General features: G+C 41.7%; 1 protein-coding gene across 6 annotated transcripts in view; it reads left to right on the top strand.

Moving 5' to 3' along the window:
• Positions 1–6,376: 6,376 nt before the first annotated feature.
• LMO7 (LIM domain 7) overlaps positions 6,377–18,863 on the top strand; it is a 197,155-nt gene continuing 184,668 nt past the window's right edge. For 2 of the 6 annotated variants that reach the window (XM_039222186.1, XM_039222181.1), the window contains exon 1: positions 6,785–7,163. In XM_039222186.1, coding sequence (XP_039078117.1) covers positions 7,104–7,163 — 60 coding nt within the window. In that variant the 5' untranslated portion in view covers positions 6,785–7,103. Of the gene's footprint in view, positions 6,458–6,779; positions 7,164–18,863 lie in introns of those variants that run through there. The other 4 variants (XM_039222184.1, XM_039222182.1, XM_039222187.1 and 1 more) reach the window with 4 other exon arrangements.

Below are 18,863 nucleotides of genomic sequence, written 5' to 3'. Positions count from 1 at the left end.
TTGGAAAAATATCTACTCAGGTCCTCTGCCCGTTTTCTTTTCTTTTCTCTTTAAAATTTTTTAAATGTTTATTTTTGAATGAGAGAGAGAGAGTGAGTGAGCAAGAGTGGGGTGGGGCAGAGAGAGAAGGAGACACAGAATCTGAAGCAGGATCCAGGCTCTGAGCTGTCAGCACAGAACCCATGTGGGGCTCAAACTCAAGCAATGAGATCATGACCTGAGCCGAAGTAGGATGCCGAACTGATTGAGCCACCCAAGTGCCCCATCCTCTGCCCATTTTCAAGTCATGTTGCTTTTTTCTTTCTCCCTTCCTTCTTTCCTTCCTTCCTTCCTTCCTTCCTTCCTTCCTCTCTTTTTTGTTTTTAGCTATTGAGTTATATGGATTCCATATATATATATATATATGTATATATATATTTATTTATTTATTAACCCCTTATCAGATAGGTGATTGCAAATATTTTTTATCCATTATGTAGGTTGACTTTTCATTTTGTTAATTGTTTCTATTGTTGTGTAGGAGCTTTTTAATTTGATGCAGAGCCACTTCTTTATTTTTGCTTTTATTGCTTGTCTAGTGTGATATCCAAAAAATCATTGCCAGTCCTCATGTCAAGGAGTTTTTCTCCTATGTTTTCCCTTGGTAGTTTTATAATTTCAGGTATTACAATCCATTTCAGGTTAACTTTTGTAAATGGTGTAGAATAGGGGTCCAATTTCATTCTTTTGTGCATGACTATTCAGTTTTCCTAACACCATTTATTGAAGAGAGTATCTTTTTCCAGTGAATGTTCTTGATAAAGATTGCATGGAATCCATAGACGGCTCTGGGTACTATGGACATTTTAACAATATTAATTCTTCCAATCGATGAATATGAATATCTTTCCACTTAATTTGTGTCTTCGATTTTTTTCATAAGTGTCTTGTAATTTTCAAGGTACAGATCTTCATGGCTGAATTTATTATTTAAGCATTTTATTTTACTTTTTGAAGATATTATAAATGTTATTGTTCTTTATTTCTTTTTCAGATAGTTTGTTGTTAGTAGGTAGAAATGCAACTGCTTTTTCTATGTTAATTTTGTATTCTCTGGCAATTTTACTGAAATCATTTATTAAGTTTTTTTATCGAGTCTTTAGAATTTTCTCTATATAAGATCATATTGTCTGTGAACAGGAACAATTTTTATTATGTTTTATATAATGGAATATATTTATTTATATTTATGAAATATATTGAAATATATTGTAAAATATATTTTGAAATATATATTCACATATATACATTTTTTCAATCTATTATATATAACACACACACACACACATATATATATAATCTCTACCTTCCAGGAGTGAATCTTCCTGTTAATAAAGGTATTACATAAGCATGAGAAATATCCATGTAATCCAGATGTTGGCCATCTTTGAACTGATAAGGGCTAGTACTTTTTGAACCATAACCAACTACAGTATAAATTCAGTTTTTATTAGAAGAATTGCCCACTGTGCCTGTCTCTTCTCACAGACCTTTCCAGTCACCAGATCCCTTTTCTAATAATCTTTTGCTCCAGGCACCATTTAGTCTAGTTCTCTCTTGCCCCTCTCTCCGTTATAACACAGAATGGCCTTTTTCCTCTAGTTCACCCTAACTCTTCTCTACCCCACCCACTTGTTTCAAGAAACCTGGGCTGGAGTTACACTTCTATAGTGCCAAAGCATTAGCTGTCAAAGCCAGTCTTCTCCTGTAGACCAGTGGTTCTCAACTGGGGTGATGGGGCTCCCCAGGGGACATCTGGCAATCCCTGGAGACATTTTTGGTATTTGAATTTTCAGGGGTGCTGCTAGTACCTAGTGGTTAGAGACTGGAGATGCTGCTAAACATCCTACAATACACAGAACAATCCCCCATAATAAAGAATTATCTAGTGCAAGGTATTGGGTTTTACTTCTGTTTAGAAACCCTGCTATAAAGAAATTCTTGTATTAGCTGTAGTAGTCAGCAGTATTTTCTACTCTGCTATTATAAATGGTTTTTTTTCTCCTGTGCATTAAGAGTGATAGTATATTGGGGCACCTGGGTGGCTCAATCTCTTATGTGTCCAACTTCAACTCAGGTCATGATATCACTGCTCCTGAGTTCGAGCCCTGCATCAGCTCTGTGCTGACAGCTCAGAGCCTGGAGCCTGTTTCAGATTCTGTGTCTCCCTCTCTCTCTGCTCCTCCCCCACTCATACGCTCTCTCTCTCTCTCTCAAAAGTAAATAAAGATTAGAAAAAAGAGTGACAGTGTATTAATTATACACACACACACATATTTCCATTAATAAACAGTTGTTGAACACCAGATGTGTGTCACACACTCCTATTGCTCATGGTTCAATTAGAAACATAGACAGTAGACAATATAATACTTCATGAAAAGGGGCACCTGGGTGGCTCAGTTGGTTAAGCATCTGACTCCGGCTCAGGCCATGATCTCACGGTTTGTGGGTTCGAGCCCTGCGTCGGGCTCTGTGCTGACAGCTAGCTCAGAGCCTGGAGCCTGTTTCGGATTCTGTGTCTCCCTCTCTCTCTCTCCCTCCCTCCCCTGTTCATGTTCTCTCTCTCTCTCCCAAAAATAAATAAAAACATTTAAAAAAATAAAAAAAAAAAACTTCATGAAAGGGGCAGTGACTTCAAAAAGAAGAGATAACTAACTTAGACCAGGATGATCTGCAAAGATGTTTTGAAACTGAGTTGCAAGAGATCTTAATTGAGCTAGGAAGAATACAGAGGAGGAAGCCAGGCAAGCAGAGAGAGAAGCACATTTCTCACAAAGGGAGAAATATGGGCCCAAACATGTAGTTAGAGATGTGGGCAGGCACACATTCTGAAGGATGCCACTTAATGTTCTAGAAATCATCAAATGGCCCTTAAAGGCAACTGGGGGTCACTGAAGAAGTAACGGGAGGTGGGATATTTGGTAGCATGATAAGATTTACATTTTAGAAAGATCATAGGATTTGTGAAATCTCGTTGAGAGCTATGAGAGCCTAAGATAGTAGAAATGGGGAATGGAGAAGAAGGTCCAATTGGAGAGATATTTAAGAAATAGATGAAAAGGAGTGGGACTGGGGTAGACATAGGTGTGAGAGACAAGAAGTCCATCACAGTCCCCAAATTTTAGGCATGGTACCATCTACCAAGTCAGAGAAGGCAGGAGGAAGTTGAAGTTTATGGGATGATGAGATAGTCAAAAAGGATATTTGTACATCTCTTTTCTCATTTATAAAACTCATATGTATGCCTCTTGCAAAAAAAAAAAACTTGCAAAAGAGAGAGAAGTACCTTATCTTCATTTGAAACTGTGGAAAAATAAGCATTTTAAAAATACAATCACAAATTAGGGTGCTTTATACAGTGCTTTTTTACCCACATCACTATATACTTTTAAACATCTTCCTGTTTCATTGAATAGTCATTTACATTTTTTAAAAGTTTATGTATTTATTTTGAGAGAGAGACAGGGACAGCACAAGTGCGCTAGAGGAAGAGAGGGAGAGACAGAGACAGTGCATCCCAAGCATGTTCAGCGCCGTCACAGCAGAGCCAGAGATGGGGCTTGAACTCATGAAGCCGCGAGATCATGACCTGAGCCAAAACCAAGAGTCTGATGCTCAACCTACTGAGCTACCCGGGCACCACAGGCATTTATGTTATTAATGGATGTGTATTATCTCATTCTATGGAAGAAATGTAATTTACTCCACTGTCCTTGTAGCTGTTGGCTTTGACTGCTTTGGGATTTTCATTTTTAACAAATGCTTCATGCCATCACAGGCTCAGACTTCAGAGATGGCATTAGAAGAGCAGGTATTTATTAGGGATGGACCCCTGTGCAACGAAGAGAAAAGAGGAAGGGAGAAGCTGAACTGTGACAGTGGCCTCATGTTTATGGGAAGGACCCATCTGAGGTATCCTGTTTTCGGTGGAAATGAGTGGGCTTTTCTAAGTACAGTCACTCACTCACCAGATGAGAGATGCTGACCATGACCTCAGAAGAGTCTGCAGCTGAGCTGACCTCAAAGGGGCTGGCAGATGGAGGCTGGCTGCTGACCACTGTCCTCCTTCAAAGGGAGGTTTGGCCAGTGTATCTGTGTCCTTCACAGTTGCTCATTTTGTGGTAGATCTTCCTTCATATCCTTTGGATAAGTTCCCAGAAGTGCAATTGCTGCAACAGAGCATGACTAGTTAAAAAACTTTTTAATATTTATTGCTCAATTACCTTCCAGAAAAAATGTACCACTTTCTCCCAACAGTCCATCAGTAACGTAGAACACATGACAGTTGTACTGTTTTTAAATAATGGAAGTATCTTCAATTCTCCTGGAAAATGTGTAATATTTATGATGTTTTATTGTTGTGAATTTAATTTTAAACTGCTAAGGTAGGTTACCTTTCTTTATAGAGCTGTATAAATCTTTCCAGAAGATTAAAACACTCTCATGGCTGATAGTAGAAGGCAAAGATTTGGATTTTGGTCTTCTGAGTTGCAAATCTGCATCATTAAAGAGACATAAATGGCTGGGGCCTGAGCTGATTTGAATTGGCAATACCTTACAGCAATGTCTATGGGAATATTTGAGCAAGTAAATGAAATTCCCTATTTGACATTTATAAGGAAAAATCCATATTTGACACACAACTGTTAGAGACAGACTAATGGGAAATAACCATTATTTATTTAATGCCCTTCTATGCCAAGCAATGCCCTAGGCTTTTACATACACCATCCTATTTAATTATCACAACTTTACTTTGAAGTAGTTATTGTTAGCACAATTTTCAGATGAGGAAATTGAAGCTCAGTGTGTCTGGTGACTTGGTAACACTTATTCATATTTGTGTCTATGTACTGCTTATCATCTTGGGCTGTTACCCCCAAAGCTTTAGGTCAAGTTACAGAGCAGTAGCTTTAAACAGTGTAGTGTGTGTACATAGTAACTGTAGTAACAATAACTCTCATGAAGCTTGGGGAATGTCTGTCCTTCTTCGGGACTGGAAGTACATAGGAGTCAGTGTCTAAAAAGACAATGCTATTCTAAAAAAAAAAAAAAAGCAGGAATTTAAGAAACAAAACAAGCAAAGGGGGAAAATAAATAAAGAGAGAGGCAAATCAAGAAACAGACTTTTTTTTTTTTTTTTTACAAATAGTTTATTGTCAAATTAGTTTCTACATAACACTCAGTGCTCATCCCCAAAGTGCCCTCCTCCATGCCCATAAGAAACAGACTCTTAAATACAGAGAACTGATGCTTATGAGAGGGGATGGGAGTGTGGGGACGGGTTAAATAGGTGCTGGGGATTAAGAAGGGCACTTGTCCTGATGAGCACAGGGTGCTATGCGGAAGTGTTGAATCGCTATATGGCACACCTGAAACTAATATAACACTGTATGTTAACTAACTGGAATTTAAATAACAACTTAAACATTTCAGTAATAAAAAATAAAAAAGTGGGTTGGGGACATTGAAAGAGGAAGTTATTCTAGATTAAAAAAAGATGTAACCAAATGCAGTGTGTGGCCATTGTTTGGATTCTGTTTTGAGTATGACAGCTGTAAAAGAAATTTTGGGATCAGTGTGGGAATTTGAGACTGGATTGGGTGCAAATTGACACCAGGTAATTATTGTTAGCTTTAGTTAGATGTGAAAATGCTAACATGATTTTTTAGAAAAGTGTCCTCTTTAAAAAAAAAAAGATGTATATTTAGGGGTGAAATATAACAGAATCTATCTTTAAGCAGGAAACGAAGATGATAAGGAAATAAGGCAAAATGCAAATGATTGTTAAGTATAGGCGCTAGGTTTCAGCTCATTTACTAGTCTCCCTGCTCAATGCCTGTTTACTCTTTATGATTAAAAACGACGTCAATCAACCGAAAAAAACGAAAGTAAGGGGTTATTTACTGTATGGGAATAAGAACCGATCTTTATCTTCCTCCAAAAGTGACGCCATCAACATGTGGCCTGAACAGGGTTTCAGGAGTTTGAAGCGAGGTCCTGGGGAGACTAGACCAACGAACACATCCCTTTCCGAAAATCTGATTTGTGTGTGAAAAGCACTCACGTAAGCCCTGAGCCCACCGCCCCCCAGCCCCGGACCCACCCAGGACCGCTGCGGGCACCGAATTGCCAGCGGACGCTCGGGGCGAGCGCGGGGCATCCTCTGCGGGGAGACCCGGCTGGAGGGGCAGGGACCCTCCGCCTCGCCCCCCTGGAAGCGGGGCGGCGCGGGCCGGGCCACTACCCGCACCTGCCGCCAGGAGGGCGCGGAGAACGCGGGGTGGGGAAGGCCGCGCACCTGGCGGCTCAGGCCGCAGGTGAGGGCGGCGGGCTGGGCGGTCGCGGAGGCCGCGCTCCTCCACCGGGGAACTTTCTTGGCCCGGAAAGGTGCAATTGTGTGCAGCTATTTCTGGTATGTCAGGCGGGCCGGGCGGCCAAAGCCGAGGGGACGCCTCTTCCACGGGCCCCGGGAGACGGAAGGCGGCCGGGCGGGCAGAGGCTGGAAGGATGCGGGCGTGGGGGCGCCGTCCCTCGGGGCGGAGCCGCGGTCCCGGCGGGCAGCGCGGGAGCGGGAGCGGGGCCTCGGCCACGGCCTCCCGGGGGCCGGTGGCATCCCCTGGCCCAGACAGTCTGACCACAAAGGCGGCTGCGGCCGGGAGCCCCGGGGAGCCGCCGCGGGGGGGGGGGGGGGGGGGGGCGGGGTGGGCTGGGGCGGGGCCATTCCGGGGAGGGCGGCGGCGGCGGCGCTGCGACTTTTGAAGTCCCAACAGTTGCCGGGCTGGGGAGACGCGCCGCCCGGAGTCCCCAGGCCACGTCCTGCGCCCTGCCCGGATCCCCGGGGCTTTTTTCAGGAGTTGAGAAGAAGCCACGTCTTCAGGTTCTTGTGGGTTCGAAACTTGACCAAACCGCAGAGCGCAACAAAGGGAAGGAGAGCCCGGGCGCCTCGAAGCTTGAGCAGAGGCCGGGCGGCGGGGCCCGACGCGCGCGGGACCCCCTCCCCGCCTCTCCGTGCACTCATCGCGTCTCTCTCTCTCCCTCTGACCCTAGTCCTGGAAGGGATGGAGGAGGCCGGGCCCGACTGCGCCCTGGCGTTCGCCGAGGCCCAGAGATGGGTGGAGGTGAGTGCCTTTACCCTCTCCCGCACGAGTTTGCGGCGGGGCCGCTCCCGCCGATCTGCGCCGCAGCCTCTTCCCGGGACCTGTGCCGATGCGTGGCAGCCGGTCGGCTCTGCAGTTTGGGGGACTTTGCAAGTCCTGCTTCTCTAATCTTGTAACGTCCATCTGAGCTTAGTGCAGCCCTCCCCACGACGGCCTCGCTGGCTTCCCCAGAGCTCCTCTGCTGGGGCTCAGGGCAGAGCCGAGCGCTCGTGCTCTCGGGTTTGGGGACCGCGCATCCTTGGGAGCCAGACCACGTCAGCACCAGGGCAGAGCCGGCCCCGGGTCCTCCGGAGCGGTTCTCAGCGGCGGTTACTGTGCGGATGCCCGCACTTACCTGCACAGTGTAGTTAGTGTGTGTTGTGTGGGAGGGAGGGTGGACGACGTTATACACTTCGGTCGCACCCGGAGAGATGTTTTCTCGCGGGTGGCATCTGGGGTCCTGGTTTTTACTCATTCAAAGTCTCCTGAGGTCACTTACTCAAGGATTGCTACCTTCCCAGGTGTGCCTTAGGGACAAGATCTTCCATTCTTCCCACCACCCGTCGAAATGGAGATTGTCTCTGGGGGTTTCTTTGTCAACGCCTAAGGTTACACTTATCTGTAAAAAGTTAACACCAGGACTTCTACCCGCTATTCTACTGGATGAAAACGATGACTTTTTAAATGATGCTAAGGCAGCCTTCAGAGCAGATGTGAACCAGGAACAACTGCTTGTTAGAAAATTGTTGGCTACCCCTGCCTTGCAGTTATTTAGGAGTTATAGATGCCACGTGCTGGCTTACTCAAGGTATTTACAAATGCAAATTAGGTTTAAAGATTATTCCAGCGGAAAAAAACAGGATATTTAGGAATTCCCAAAGCACACAATGTTTAAAAAGAATTCATTTGTCCTTGAGAAACCAAATGTATATATGTGGGGAAAGAGGAGAATAAACTTTCGGTGTTACATTTCTAACAGTAAATAAAGGAATGTGAAATGTGAGTAGTGTTACCCACTAGACAGTAGGGGGGTCAAGAATTTAGCTAGTGGTGTTCTTTTTTGGACTGAAACTTTGAGCTAGTCTGAAGGTGATTTAGAAACGGGTGGGGGAAGGTGTGAGGGGGAGGGTATGCAGAGGTTGAGAGAAGAATAAACAGTTTATTTTGAATTGAAATGAGAGTGGGAAAATTCCAGCACTGCAATGAAGAGAAATGACTTCCCTCATTCATAAACTTTGAAAGGCCAGGGCATCCAAAGGTAATTTTCCATTAGTAGGATTTGTTCTTCATAATTTTAGAAAAGAAATTAAAGTTGCCTTTCGTTTTTGAGCTTTGGGGATGGAGGGAAAGAGAAGGGAAGAAATAAAAAAAAAAAAAGAGAGAAGGGAAGAAATATGAGGACACTTTTTGGTTATACCTGGCTCCTAATGCAGAGTTTGTACCTTCGTGCTCTGTATTTGCTTCAGAAAATCTACGAATATGGATGGTTTCACACTTTTCTTGTTTAGTGTACCGATTTGTGAAATCTAAAAGATTCCCTGTTTGTTTTACCTTGCTCATGACAGACAGTGTAGGCTTTCTGCAAGAAATTTGCATCTAACAAACTGGAGGGAAGTGTGTTGCAGTAAAAGATATCATAGTGTATGATACATGTGCTCATCTTCCCACTCTCGTCCATCCCCTCTAAACGTGTTTTGTTCATCTTTAGCAGAGAGACAATTTTTCTAAAGGCTTTGCCATATCATTATAGTTAATGAAATGAACATTCAAATCATTTTTCCACCTTACTGCTATTGGGAGCGAGGCAGTGTGCTCATTGAAGATAAGTGAATAGTTGACATATTCATGTGCACTTTGGGCATTCAAAGTGACAGCAGTGCTTACTGTTAGGTTTATTTTATTTCTCTAGTGAGTGTCCCAATTTGTCTTTTTGGCTTCTCTTTTACAACTAAAGCACATATTTTAAAATATCATTCTTGCCAAAAGAAGCAGAATGGATGACTCCTTTGTTGCCACAATCGCCTCTTAACTCTGAGAACCCCTAATTTAAAGATAAAATATCAATTCCAAAGTGTTTTATAACATATTTTGGAATGTGAAGAAGATTGTCATGTAAGTCTTTCTCCTGCATGCTCATATGTTTGCTCCATTTTCCCTTCCATATTGTTCTCCACATACATTGAGGCATAAAGTATGCTTTGCTGTCTTTATTCTCAGCTGCAGCTTTGACTAACCCAAGGTCAAGAAACACCAATAACCTCATAAAATTGTGAGTGACGGCCAGTGTCCATGTTACTATGTTCTTGTCATTTCCATTCTCTGTGATTTTGGATAGTTAATGTATTATTCCCACAACCAGTTAAAGTTTTTATTTATTTTATTTTGAGAGGGGAAGGTGAAAAGGTGGGGCAAGGGCCAGTGATTGTTATTCTACCAATTAAAATTTTATGGCTATTTTAAATTGTGCTTAAATGGTTAGGGGTGTATGTATTCTTTCGGTTAGTTTAATATTTCAATTTAAAGCAAATGTAGGAATGTGCACTCTTTAATCCAAGATAATGATATTGGATTATTATCTGGTTGGAAATGCTGTTTGGAATATTAATAATGTAGCAGAGCTGGTTTATGATTAAACACTGGTTTAAAACCAAATAACATAATAGTTTAAAGGCAAAGGCAGAGAGGAAGCTTGACTCCAGCAAGGTCATGGAGTAGGTGATGAAGTAGAAAATGCTGACCAGACCCTCTAATTTTAAACTTTTTCTGGAGTAACTCCTAATTTTCTATACCTAATAATTGCCTCTGTCTCTCTGTTTTGGGGCATTAAAAAGTCTTCTTAGTGAACAGACAAAATACCAGTGCCATTGAAAACTGGGTATATTACTCATTGCATTGGTTGGTGACCAGTTTCCAATCTGTGGGTTAATGTTGCCCTTTAGGTTGAAGTTTATATACAGTAGTAATTTTCATGGCTGGAACAGAGCAGACTAATGTAATTCACCACCTCTTTGCTTACCTGTGCATCCTGTTATCTCTGAGTTTGATTCTTTCAGTATCACCGTCATCTCGTAGAAGGACCTAAGGATGCCAAGGTGAGCTCATTGCCAGACTTGGCACCAGAATATGACTCCTTCCTCAGTCCCTCCCCTGCTCATGCTATGTCTGTCTCTCTCTCTCTCTCTCTCTCTCTCTCTCAAAAATAAATAAACATTTAAAAAACTTTTTAAATTGTAATTGTTAAGAAGCAATTCTTCTTATACTAGCTGTTGCAGCTAAAATTATTTTTCAAAATAAAAATCTGATTTTGTTCTTTCTTTTAGGGGGACTCATGAAAAGATTTTTACTTTTTCTGATTTTTTATTTTTTAAAAATGTTTATTTTTGAGAGAGAGAGAGAGAGAGAGAATGTGCAAGCAGGGGGAGGGGCAGAGAGAGAGGAAAGAGAGAATTCCAAGCAGGCTCTGCATTGACCTGAGATCCTGACCTGAGCTGAAATCAAGAGTCACTTAACCAAATGGCCACCCAGGCGTCGTCCCAGGATTTTAAAGTCCACCATTTTTCCATTGCACTGAAGCATACCACAGTGTTTATAGCTTTTTACAATCTCATCTATGCCTGTATATCTATTTTTTAAAAATCTTTTCTCCATAACTGTTTGCCTGGTACCAGGTAGCATAGAGATTAACAGCACTGTTTTGTACCCTACATACCCAGTACTTATTTGTCTTATAATTGGAAATTCGTACCTTTTGACCACTTCATCCAAATCCTGATAACTGTGGTTAACATGGCTGTATGGTATATTTGAAAATTGCTAAGAGAATAGATCCTAAAATTTCTCATTGCAAGGAAAAAGCTGTTTTTGTAATTATATTGTAACTTACTGTGGCAAGCATTTTGCAATATATGTATGTGAAGTCATTATGTGGTATACTTTAAACTTATACCGAACTCTGTGACAATTATATCTCAGTGAAATTGGGGGGGATAAAGGAAAAAAATCCTCACAGTTGTGGGAGCAAATCATGGTTCAAGTCCTGGTTCTGCTACTTAATTAAACCTGCTAGTTCTCTGTCTTCTTCCTTGACCTCCCATAGTGTCTGTGTCAGTTAAGTGACATGCTGACCACAAAGAATCAGCGGTCCCCAATCCTTGCTTGAGTTTTCCCACACGCAGGAAGCTGTTTACTCCTCTCCAGGCTGTCGTGTGTGGAATATACCTTATTCCCTGTTTAAAAAGGAAGGAGAAGGTAAAAGGAGCCAGTTAGTCTCTTACTTGTATAGCTAATATCCATTACTCCTCTTTAGTCCTCCATGCTTGGCCAAAAATCAGCCTTTATGTAGGGTCTTTTCTGAACCCACCACACCTTCACTCTACCCATCCCTTCCTCTCCTCTATTCCTCATGTAGATCTCCCTTTTTGCACTCTGTGGTGTAATTCTATCCATTTTTCCATGTTAGATTATAAGCTAACAGAGCAAGAACAATACCTTTTTTTTAAAAATAATTAGTTTTGAGACAGAGAGACAGAGAGTGAGCAAGGGTGGGGCAGAGAGACAGGGAGACACAGAATCTGAAGCAGGCTTCAGGCTCTGAGCTGTCAGCACAGGGCCCGACATGGGGCTTGAACTCACAAACTGCGAGATCATGACCCGCGCCAAAGTCAGGTGCTTACCGACTGAGCCACCCAGGCGCCCCAGGAATATTTTCTTTATTTCAGGATTTTGGCATGGTTCCTGGTAAATGCTTGTTGAATGGAAGTATAATCTGAAGGCTATAGCTTTAACCAAATTTAAAAATAAGGTTTTAAGGACCAGAACTTTTTTTCTTCTCCCAGCGGATACTTGCTTCAGTGTCTAGAGCTGAGTTCATTCTTAGGCAGTCAGTTGCTTGGTCAGGACCAGCTACAAGATATGCCTTCATCTGGGGGGCCGTGTGTACTTGCCTGTTTACCTAGCATTTTCTCTTCTGCTCCAGTCCAGCTCCTGAGTCATGGCACTCTCTTCCTGCCTTCTGATTAATGCTTTCCCTTGTGGGGACTTGCATTCAGTCTTTTTGTTATCCAGAAAATGTCTATGGTGTGCTTACTCTGTACTGGGCACTTGCTGGGCTTATTGATTCAAATGCCACATTCTTAGCCTCTTTCCTGGACCCTCCAGACAGAGGCATGCCCCACAAGGGGCAACACACAGACACACCCAGCAACACTGCCAGGTAAGAGCTGTAGTAGTCGAGATTTGCACAATTTGTAGTGATAGCCTTAGGAGGCCTCTGCGAGTCTGGGGACTCAGGCAGGCTCGCAGAGAGGCAGCATTTCCATCAAGCTGCAGTGGGGCTGACACACTTGCCCACTATGTGACTTTATAACTTGTTGTAAGAGCTTGAAGTCCTATGCAGCACAACTGTTAGGAGTTGCTGAGAGTAGTTTATTTTTACTCAGGAAATCTTTACATGCAGAGAAATGCACCAGTTTTAAGTGTACAGTTGTAGGACTTTTGCCAAATATTTACACCCATGTAACCAGAAATTCAATCAACTTATAGCACATTTTTGTCACTCAACAATGTTCCCTTCCAGAAGGGCACATGAGTCTCTATCTCTTATAGGCAACCATCCTTTTGATTTCTAGCATCTTTGATTTCTTAGGGTAGTTTTGAACAGCTGAGCAATATCATGATTGGCCATTTGTTCCTTTTTTCTTCATGTAGCATTTTACTCTTTCTTGAACACAGTATCTATATTCGGAAAATAAAAAATTCCACGACAGGAAGGATGATGGCAAGAGATGAGTGTACTCACAAAATCCTCTTGAGAAGGAACTGATTCATACAAATAGAAACCGGGGCTGGGATGCCATTAGAATAGCCTGCCTCCAAGAGGTATAAGCACACACATGTCTTGACATTTCCTGGGCAACTAGGAGGATTCCAGTACAGTGTTATTCTGGATCTTTTCAATGTACCTGTGTACCGGAAGCTAGAAATAGGCATCTTGTTAACATGAGGGGGAATGCAAGAACTTGTACCTTTAATAAAAGGGAATGTCCTCAAACCAGTCAGAGAAGTGGACTCACTGGGTCAAAGGTAATGAATGATTTTTTGGTTCTTGACACATCACCACGTTACCCTGTGAAAGCTTTGTGCTAGTTTGCAACCACGAGTAGAGGTTGATACCTTCTGGTATATCTAAGTGAATATATTAATGCTGTCCACATTCTGGCCAGAGGTGGAAATTGTCATTTGTGTTTTTCCTCTAAATAAATGGATGAAAGATGCATGTTGTTCTCCACCTTATCAGATCCCTGGTGATGCGTGGGGTTTCCTCTGGTGAGAAAGGATTCTGGCTCCTCTACATGCTGTCACAAAAGGCGCAGAGGGCCCCTGGCCTGGCATAGCACATCCCCAAGGTCATGGGCGTGGTAGGGGTCCTTAACGAAGCGTCTCCTGAGTTGTCCTGTTTTTCTTTGGGGCTGTTTGGAGATAGACCCTCTGGAATTCTCAACAAAATTATGAACTGAAGGGTGGAGCAATTGTCCATTTTGAGGAAGTGGAACACCTCAGTATTTCTTCAGCCATTGATAAAACACAGACATCCTGAAGCTTCTCTCAGGCTGAGAGAGGAATAACATCCCGGGTGTGTGGCAGGGAGCGTGCTGCTTCGTTCAGTTCATTTGGGTCTCATCCTTGCGTGCAGTGCTCCATGGGCTCGCTCTCTGGATGTGAAGAGTGCTTTGGCTAGTCAGGGACTCCTGTGGAGACTAACTGGCTCCTTTTACCTCCTCCCTCACTTTCAGACTGCTGGTGAACAGAACAGCATTTGAGTTAAAAGTACTCATTTTGAGAATGTTAATTAAGAAAAACAAAGCAACATTAATAAATTTGTCCAACCTTTTTAGGAGAAAACAGATGTAGGAAGACCATGTCATCGATCACCATCTGCAGACCGAGTTGTTTCTGTTGTTCTGTACCCTGTAATTCCTGGCAAAAAGCTCTCAAATGAAGGAATGACTGTTTTGTGTCCTATCGAAAGATTGGCTTATTTAATTAATGCTTGCAGATCTCCTTAAAACTGTTAACTGTCAAAAAGTGTATTAGGGCTTGAGGAAAGTGATAAAATATGTGTACCTCTACTTTTTAGCTTCTGAAGGTAATTATTATTATTATTATTTAACACTTCTGATGTATTAAAAGCTGTTAATAAGGACAAGAGTTGTCATTGCATTATGCACAACTTTGGGAACAAAGATTTAATACACTCAATCTGCCACTTTGCTCTAAGTAGATGAGCATTAGCAAATTTTACAGATGAATCACGACACAGTCCCATAAAAGCCTTTCCAAGGATTGTAAAATCCTCCCTGATAAGGTGCTCGAAGACTGGTTCTCATGTCTGTACAGGAGCACCTGCTTCATGCTTGAGTGCATTAGACAATGGTGCACAGTAGTCAACATTACGTCTGTCTTTAAGGACAGTGCAGATTGTTATAAGGACAGAGGTTAGAAAACTTCTCTATGGGTTCAAAGAACAGCGCGAGTAATAACTGTTTGGGTACAGTGAGACTTTGGTATCAAGTATTTTGAAGATGTTTCTATAAACAAAGTGCTGTCCCATGCCAGAATCCACTGACTTGAATAGGCTGCGAAAGTTTTACAAGAAAGGTGAGTAACCGACAGTTAAAGCAACTAGTTCTTTTTTCTACATGTGCAAGACATGGGGCTAAGTGTATTATCCCTGGATACCTTAAGAGTGAAGGACTCTTAGGACCAAGGGTGTCTTCTCCAATGAGGAAAAAGAAGAGTGAGAAGTCAAATAATTTTTTCTGGGAAACATTAGAACTAGTAAGTGGTGGTTGGGGATTTGAACCCAGGCAATTTGACTCCACAGCCTGGCCTCTTAATCACTATACTCTACTGTCTCAGAGCAGCCCTGGTCAGACAGTAGGCTCTCGGTGCTCATTCTGTCTCAAGCTGTAAGTTAGCTATGTTCTGTTTATGACAAGTCTTTCATACTAGAAAACAGCTTCTGTCTTGTGATTTTGGTGCCTGGAAAGCCCATGATGATCAAATATTTTATAAACTATAGTATTGTTGATAGATGTTCTTGAACAATTGCAGACTTTAGATTTATACATTCTGCTAGATCTACATGACTATATTAACACTCAGTAAACCATTTAAAGTGGTATCAAAGGGAAGCATGTTTATATGATGACATTGAATTATACTTTGAGCTACAATAGGAGATAGATTGTATTTAATTAGTTTCTTCTATAAGATTATTTACAAAAAGAATCAATTTCTTTTTTTTTAATGTTTATTTTGAGAGAGAGAGAGAGAGAAAGGGAGCATGTGTATGAATGTGTATAAGCTGTGGAAGGGCAGAGACAGAGGAAGAGAGAGAATCCCAAGCAGGCTTCTCACTGTCAGCACAAAGCCCGACATGGGGCTCAATCTCATGATTTGTGAGATCATGACCTGAACTGAAATGAAGAGTCAGACGCTTAACCAACTGAGCCACTCCAGCACCCCCAGAAGTATCAATTTCTTATTGACCTACATTTCAATAGTTCATGGCATACCAGAAATTGTACAGACTGTTATTGTACAGTGCTTTAAAATACTTGTCATGTTTTTAATGATGATACTTTCTAGTGTAAGTACTCAAGCAAAGACCATGATCAAAAATTTTTCTCTTCTTGACTTGGTTGAGATTTGATCTAGATGTCTGATCCAGATCTAGGAAGGAGAGATCTTGTTTTGTTACACCACCATTTCATAATATTCAAGGAAGGGCACTCATTGCCATCCTTATAATAAACTTTGATTCTGGAATTCTTCCTCACTAGAGTTTAAAGTCTTTCATTCTACCAGAGGAAGGACAAAATAAGCAAATATTTCACCTTTACTTCCTGAGTGGTGTTTAATCAATTTAGAACTTACCATATTGTCCAAAGAAAATATTGTCAATCTATCAAAAACATTAGACACAGTCACATCTTCCTTCTTGAAACATTTCCTTCAACTCTTCTCTGGAGTTTTCTCCCATTTTACTTAATGTTCCTGATCTTCCTTTGCTCAGTCCTCCAAATTACTTGATCAGTAAGTATTAGAGTATCCCTGGGTTCATCTTCCCGTATCTTCTCTGTCTGTAATCTCTCCCTGGCAGATATGATCAAATCCACAGCTTTATATACCTTCTATATGCTGATGACTTCCTTTTCAGATTTCTGGCACTGACAGTGTCTCCCTTTTCCTCCCTCCCTGCCCTGTGTGTGTGGCGCACACACACACACACACACACACACACACACACACATATAAATGTACACTCAAGATTTCCAATTGTAGGTCAAATAGGCATATCCCACTTTGTTCCAAACAAAACTCTGAGTTCCTTCCCCTTCCTATCACCTACCTACTCATCTCCTCAGTGTTTTCCATCTTTGTACCTGGCACCACTGTCAGCCCATTTGCTTAGGTCCCCAGCTTTGAAGTCAGTATTGACTCCTCTTTTTATCACACTCCACATCCACATCTACTTGTAGAAAGATTCAGTTAGCTGTATCTTCAAATATATTCAGAATCTGACCACTTCTTACCATACCCACCATCCTCCCTACTTCAAGTATAACAGCCATATTCCTTTTTAAAAGTGTTAACTAGAAATAAGACATACAAATGGCCAACAGATTGAAAAGGTGCTTAGCATCAATGGTCATCAGGGAGATGCAAATCAAAACTGTGATGAGATCTCACTTTACACCAGTCAAAATGGCTAGACCCAAAAAGACAAGAAATAATAAATGTTGGTGAGGATGTGGAGAAAAAGGAACCCTCATGCACTGGTCTTGGGAATGCAAATTGGTGCAGTCACTGTGGAAAACAATATGGAGGTTCCTCAAAAAATTGAAAGTAGAATTACCATATCATCCAGTAATACCGTTACTGGGTATTTAGCCAAAGAAAACAAAAACACTGTTTGGAAAAGATGTATGCACCCCTATGTTTATTGTAGCCTTATTTACAATAACCACACTATGCAAGCAACCCAAATGTCCACCAGTAGATGAATTAAAAAAGAAGATGTGGCATACACACAATGGAATATTATACAGCCATAAAAATAATGAAATCTTGTCATTTGCAACAACATAGATGGACTTAGAAGGTATAATGTTAAGTGAAGTAAATCAGAGAAAAGCACATACTGTATGATTTCACTCATATAGCATTTAAGAAATAAAATGAACAAAGAGACAACAAAAGTCCTGACTCCTCTTAAATACAGAGAACAGACTTGTGCCAGGGAGAAGGCTGAATGGGGGAAATGGGTGAAATAGGTGAAGAGAAACAAGAGTATACTTAATGTGATGAACCCTGAATAATGCAGGGGTTATAACACTAAAGCTAATATAACACTGTATGTTAATTATACTTCAGTAAATAAAAAGTAAACCAGAGATTGTATTTCCAACTCTTCCCTCACCTCCCCCTACAATGGCTGTCTACTACATTTTGAATAAGATCTTCATTTTTTATTAAAAAAATCTTTTTTAATGTTTATTTATTTTAGAGTGAGAGCAAGAGAGAGAGAGAAGGGGAGGGTCAGAGAGAGAAGGAGACACAGAATCCAAAGCAGGCTCTGGTCTGACAGCCCAAAGCCCAATGTGGGGCTTGAACCCACAAACCAGGAAATCTTTTTTTTTTTTTAATTTTTAATGTTTTATTTATTTGCGAGAGAGAGAGAGGCAGTCTGAGCAGGGGAGGGTCAGAGAAAGAGGGAGATACAGAATCTGAAACAGGCTCCAGGCTTTGAGTTAGCTGTCAGCACAGAGCCCGACGTGGGGTCTGAACCCACGAACTGCGAGATCATGACCTGAGCCAAAGCTGGACGCCCAACCAACTGAGCCACCCAGGCGCACCCAGGAAACCCTGACCTGAGCCCAAGTTGGACACTCAACAGACTGAGCCACCCAGGTGCCCCAAGTCTACATTCAAACCATGGTCTGTAGAGTTATTCAAGGTCTGTTCCCTACTTGCCTATCACTCTGTCTTCCCATGCTCTAGTCATACTGGCTCCTTCTATTCCTCAGATGTGCAGAGGTTTTTATTTTCGGGCTGTGTGTTGCTGTTCCTCCTGCATGAATATGTTTCTTTCACTTATTCAGGTCTCAGCTCAAATGAAACCTCCTCCTCTGTCTCCTCCCCTTCCTCCCTGTAAAATAACATCTCTTGTCACTCCATACTCAAATTTCGTAGCACTTACCATTTACTTTTATAGGCTATATTTTTTGGTTCGGCTGTTATTCTCACTAGAACCTTTAAGTGCCTTATGTGCAAGGGCTTACCTTGTTTTCAAGCCTTAAATAGTGCCAGGTATTTGGTAGACACCAATCAATATTTGTTGGATAACTAAATGGATGAATCAACAAATGTCTTTTAATTCTTTATACCTGACATGTTGTTAACCCTGTGGTTTGATGGATTTTCTCTCCGTGCTTCACTTCACTGAACAAGACAAGTGGTTTTTTGTTTTCTTTTCTTCAACTTCAGTTCTGTTTTGAGCAAGTTTAAAGCTAGGTTTTAAAAAAAGTAAGTTTGAAGCATGGGAAATTGCCTTTGTTCAGCCGATTGTAAAGATGACTAAAGGTTAGCAAGTATTATCATAAGATAAAACAGGATGTT

The sequence above is a fragment of the Hyaena hyaena genome, unplaced genomic scaffold (genome assembly GCF_003009895.1).
Source record: "Hyaena hyaena isolate Hyena2069 unplaced genomic scaffold, ASM300989v1 scaffold_1073, whole genome shotgun sequence".
Classification (NCBI taxonomy): Eukaryota; Metazoa; Chordata; class Mammalia; order Carnivora; family Hyaenidae; genus Hyaena; species Hyaena hyaena.
The sequence above is the reverse complement of the archived record's forward strand: the minus strand, read 5'-3'. Positions and strand labels throughout refer to the sequence as shown.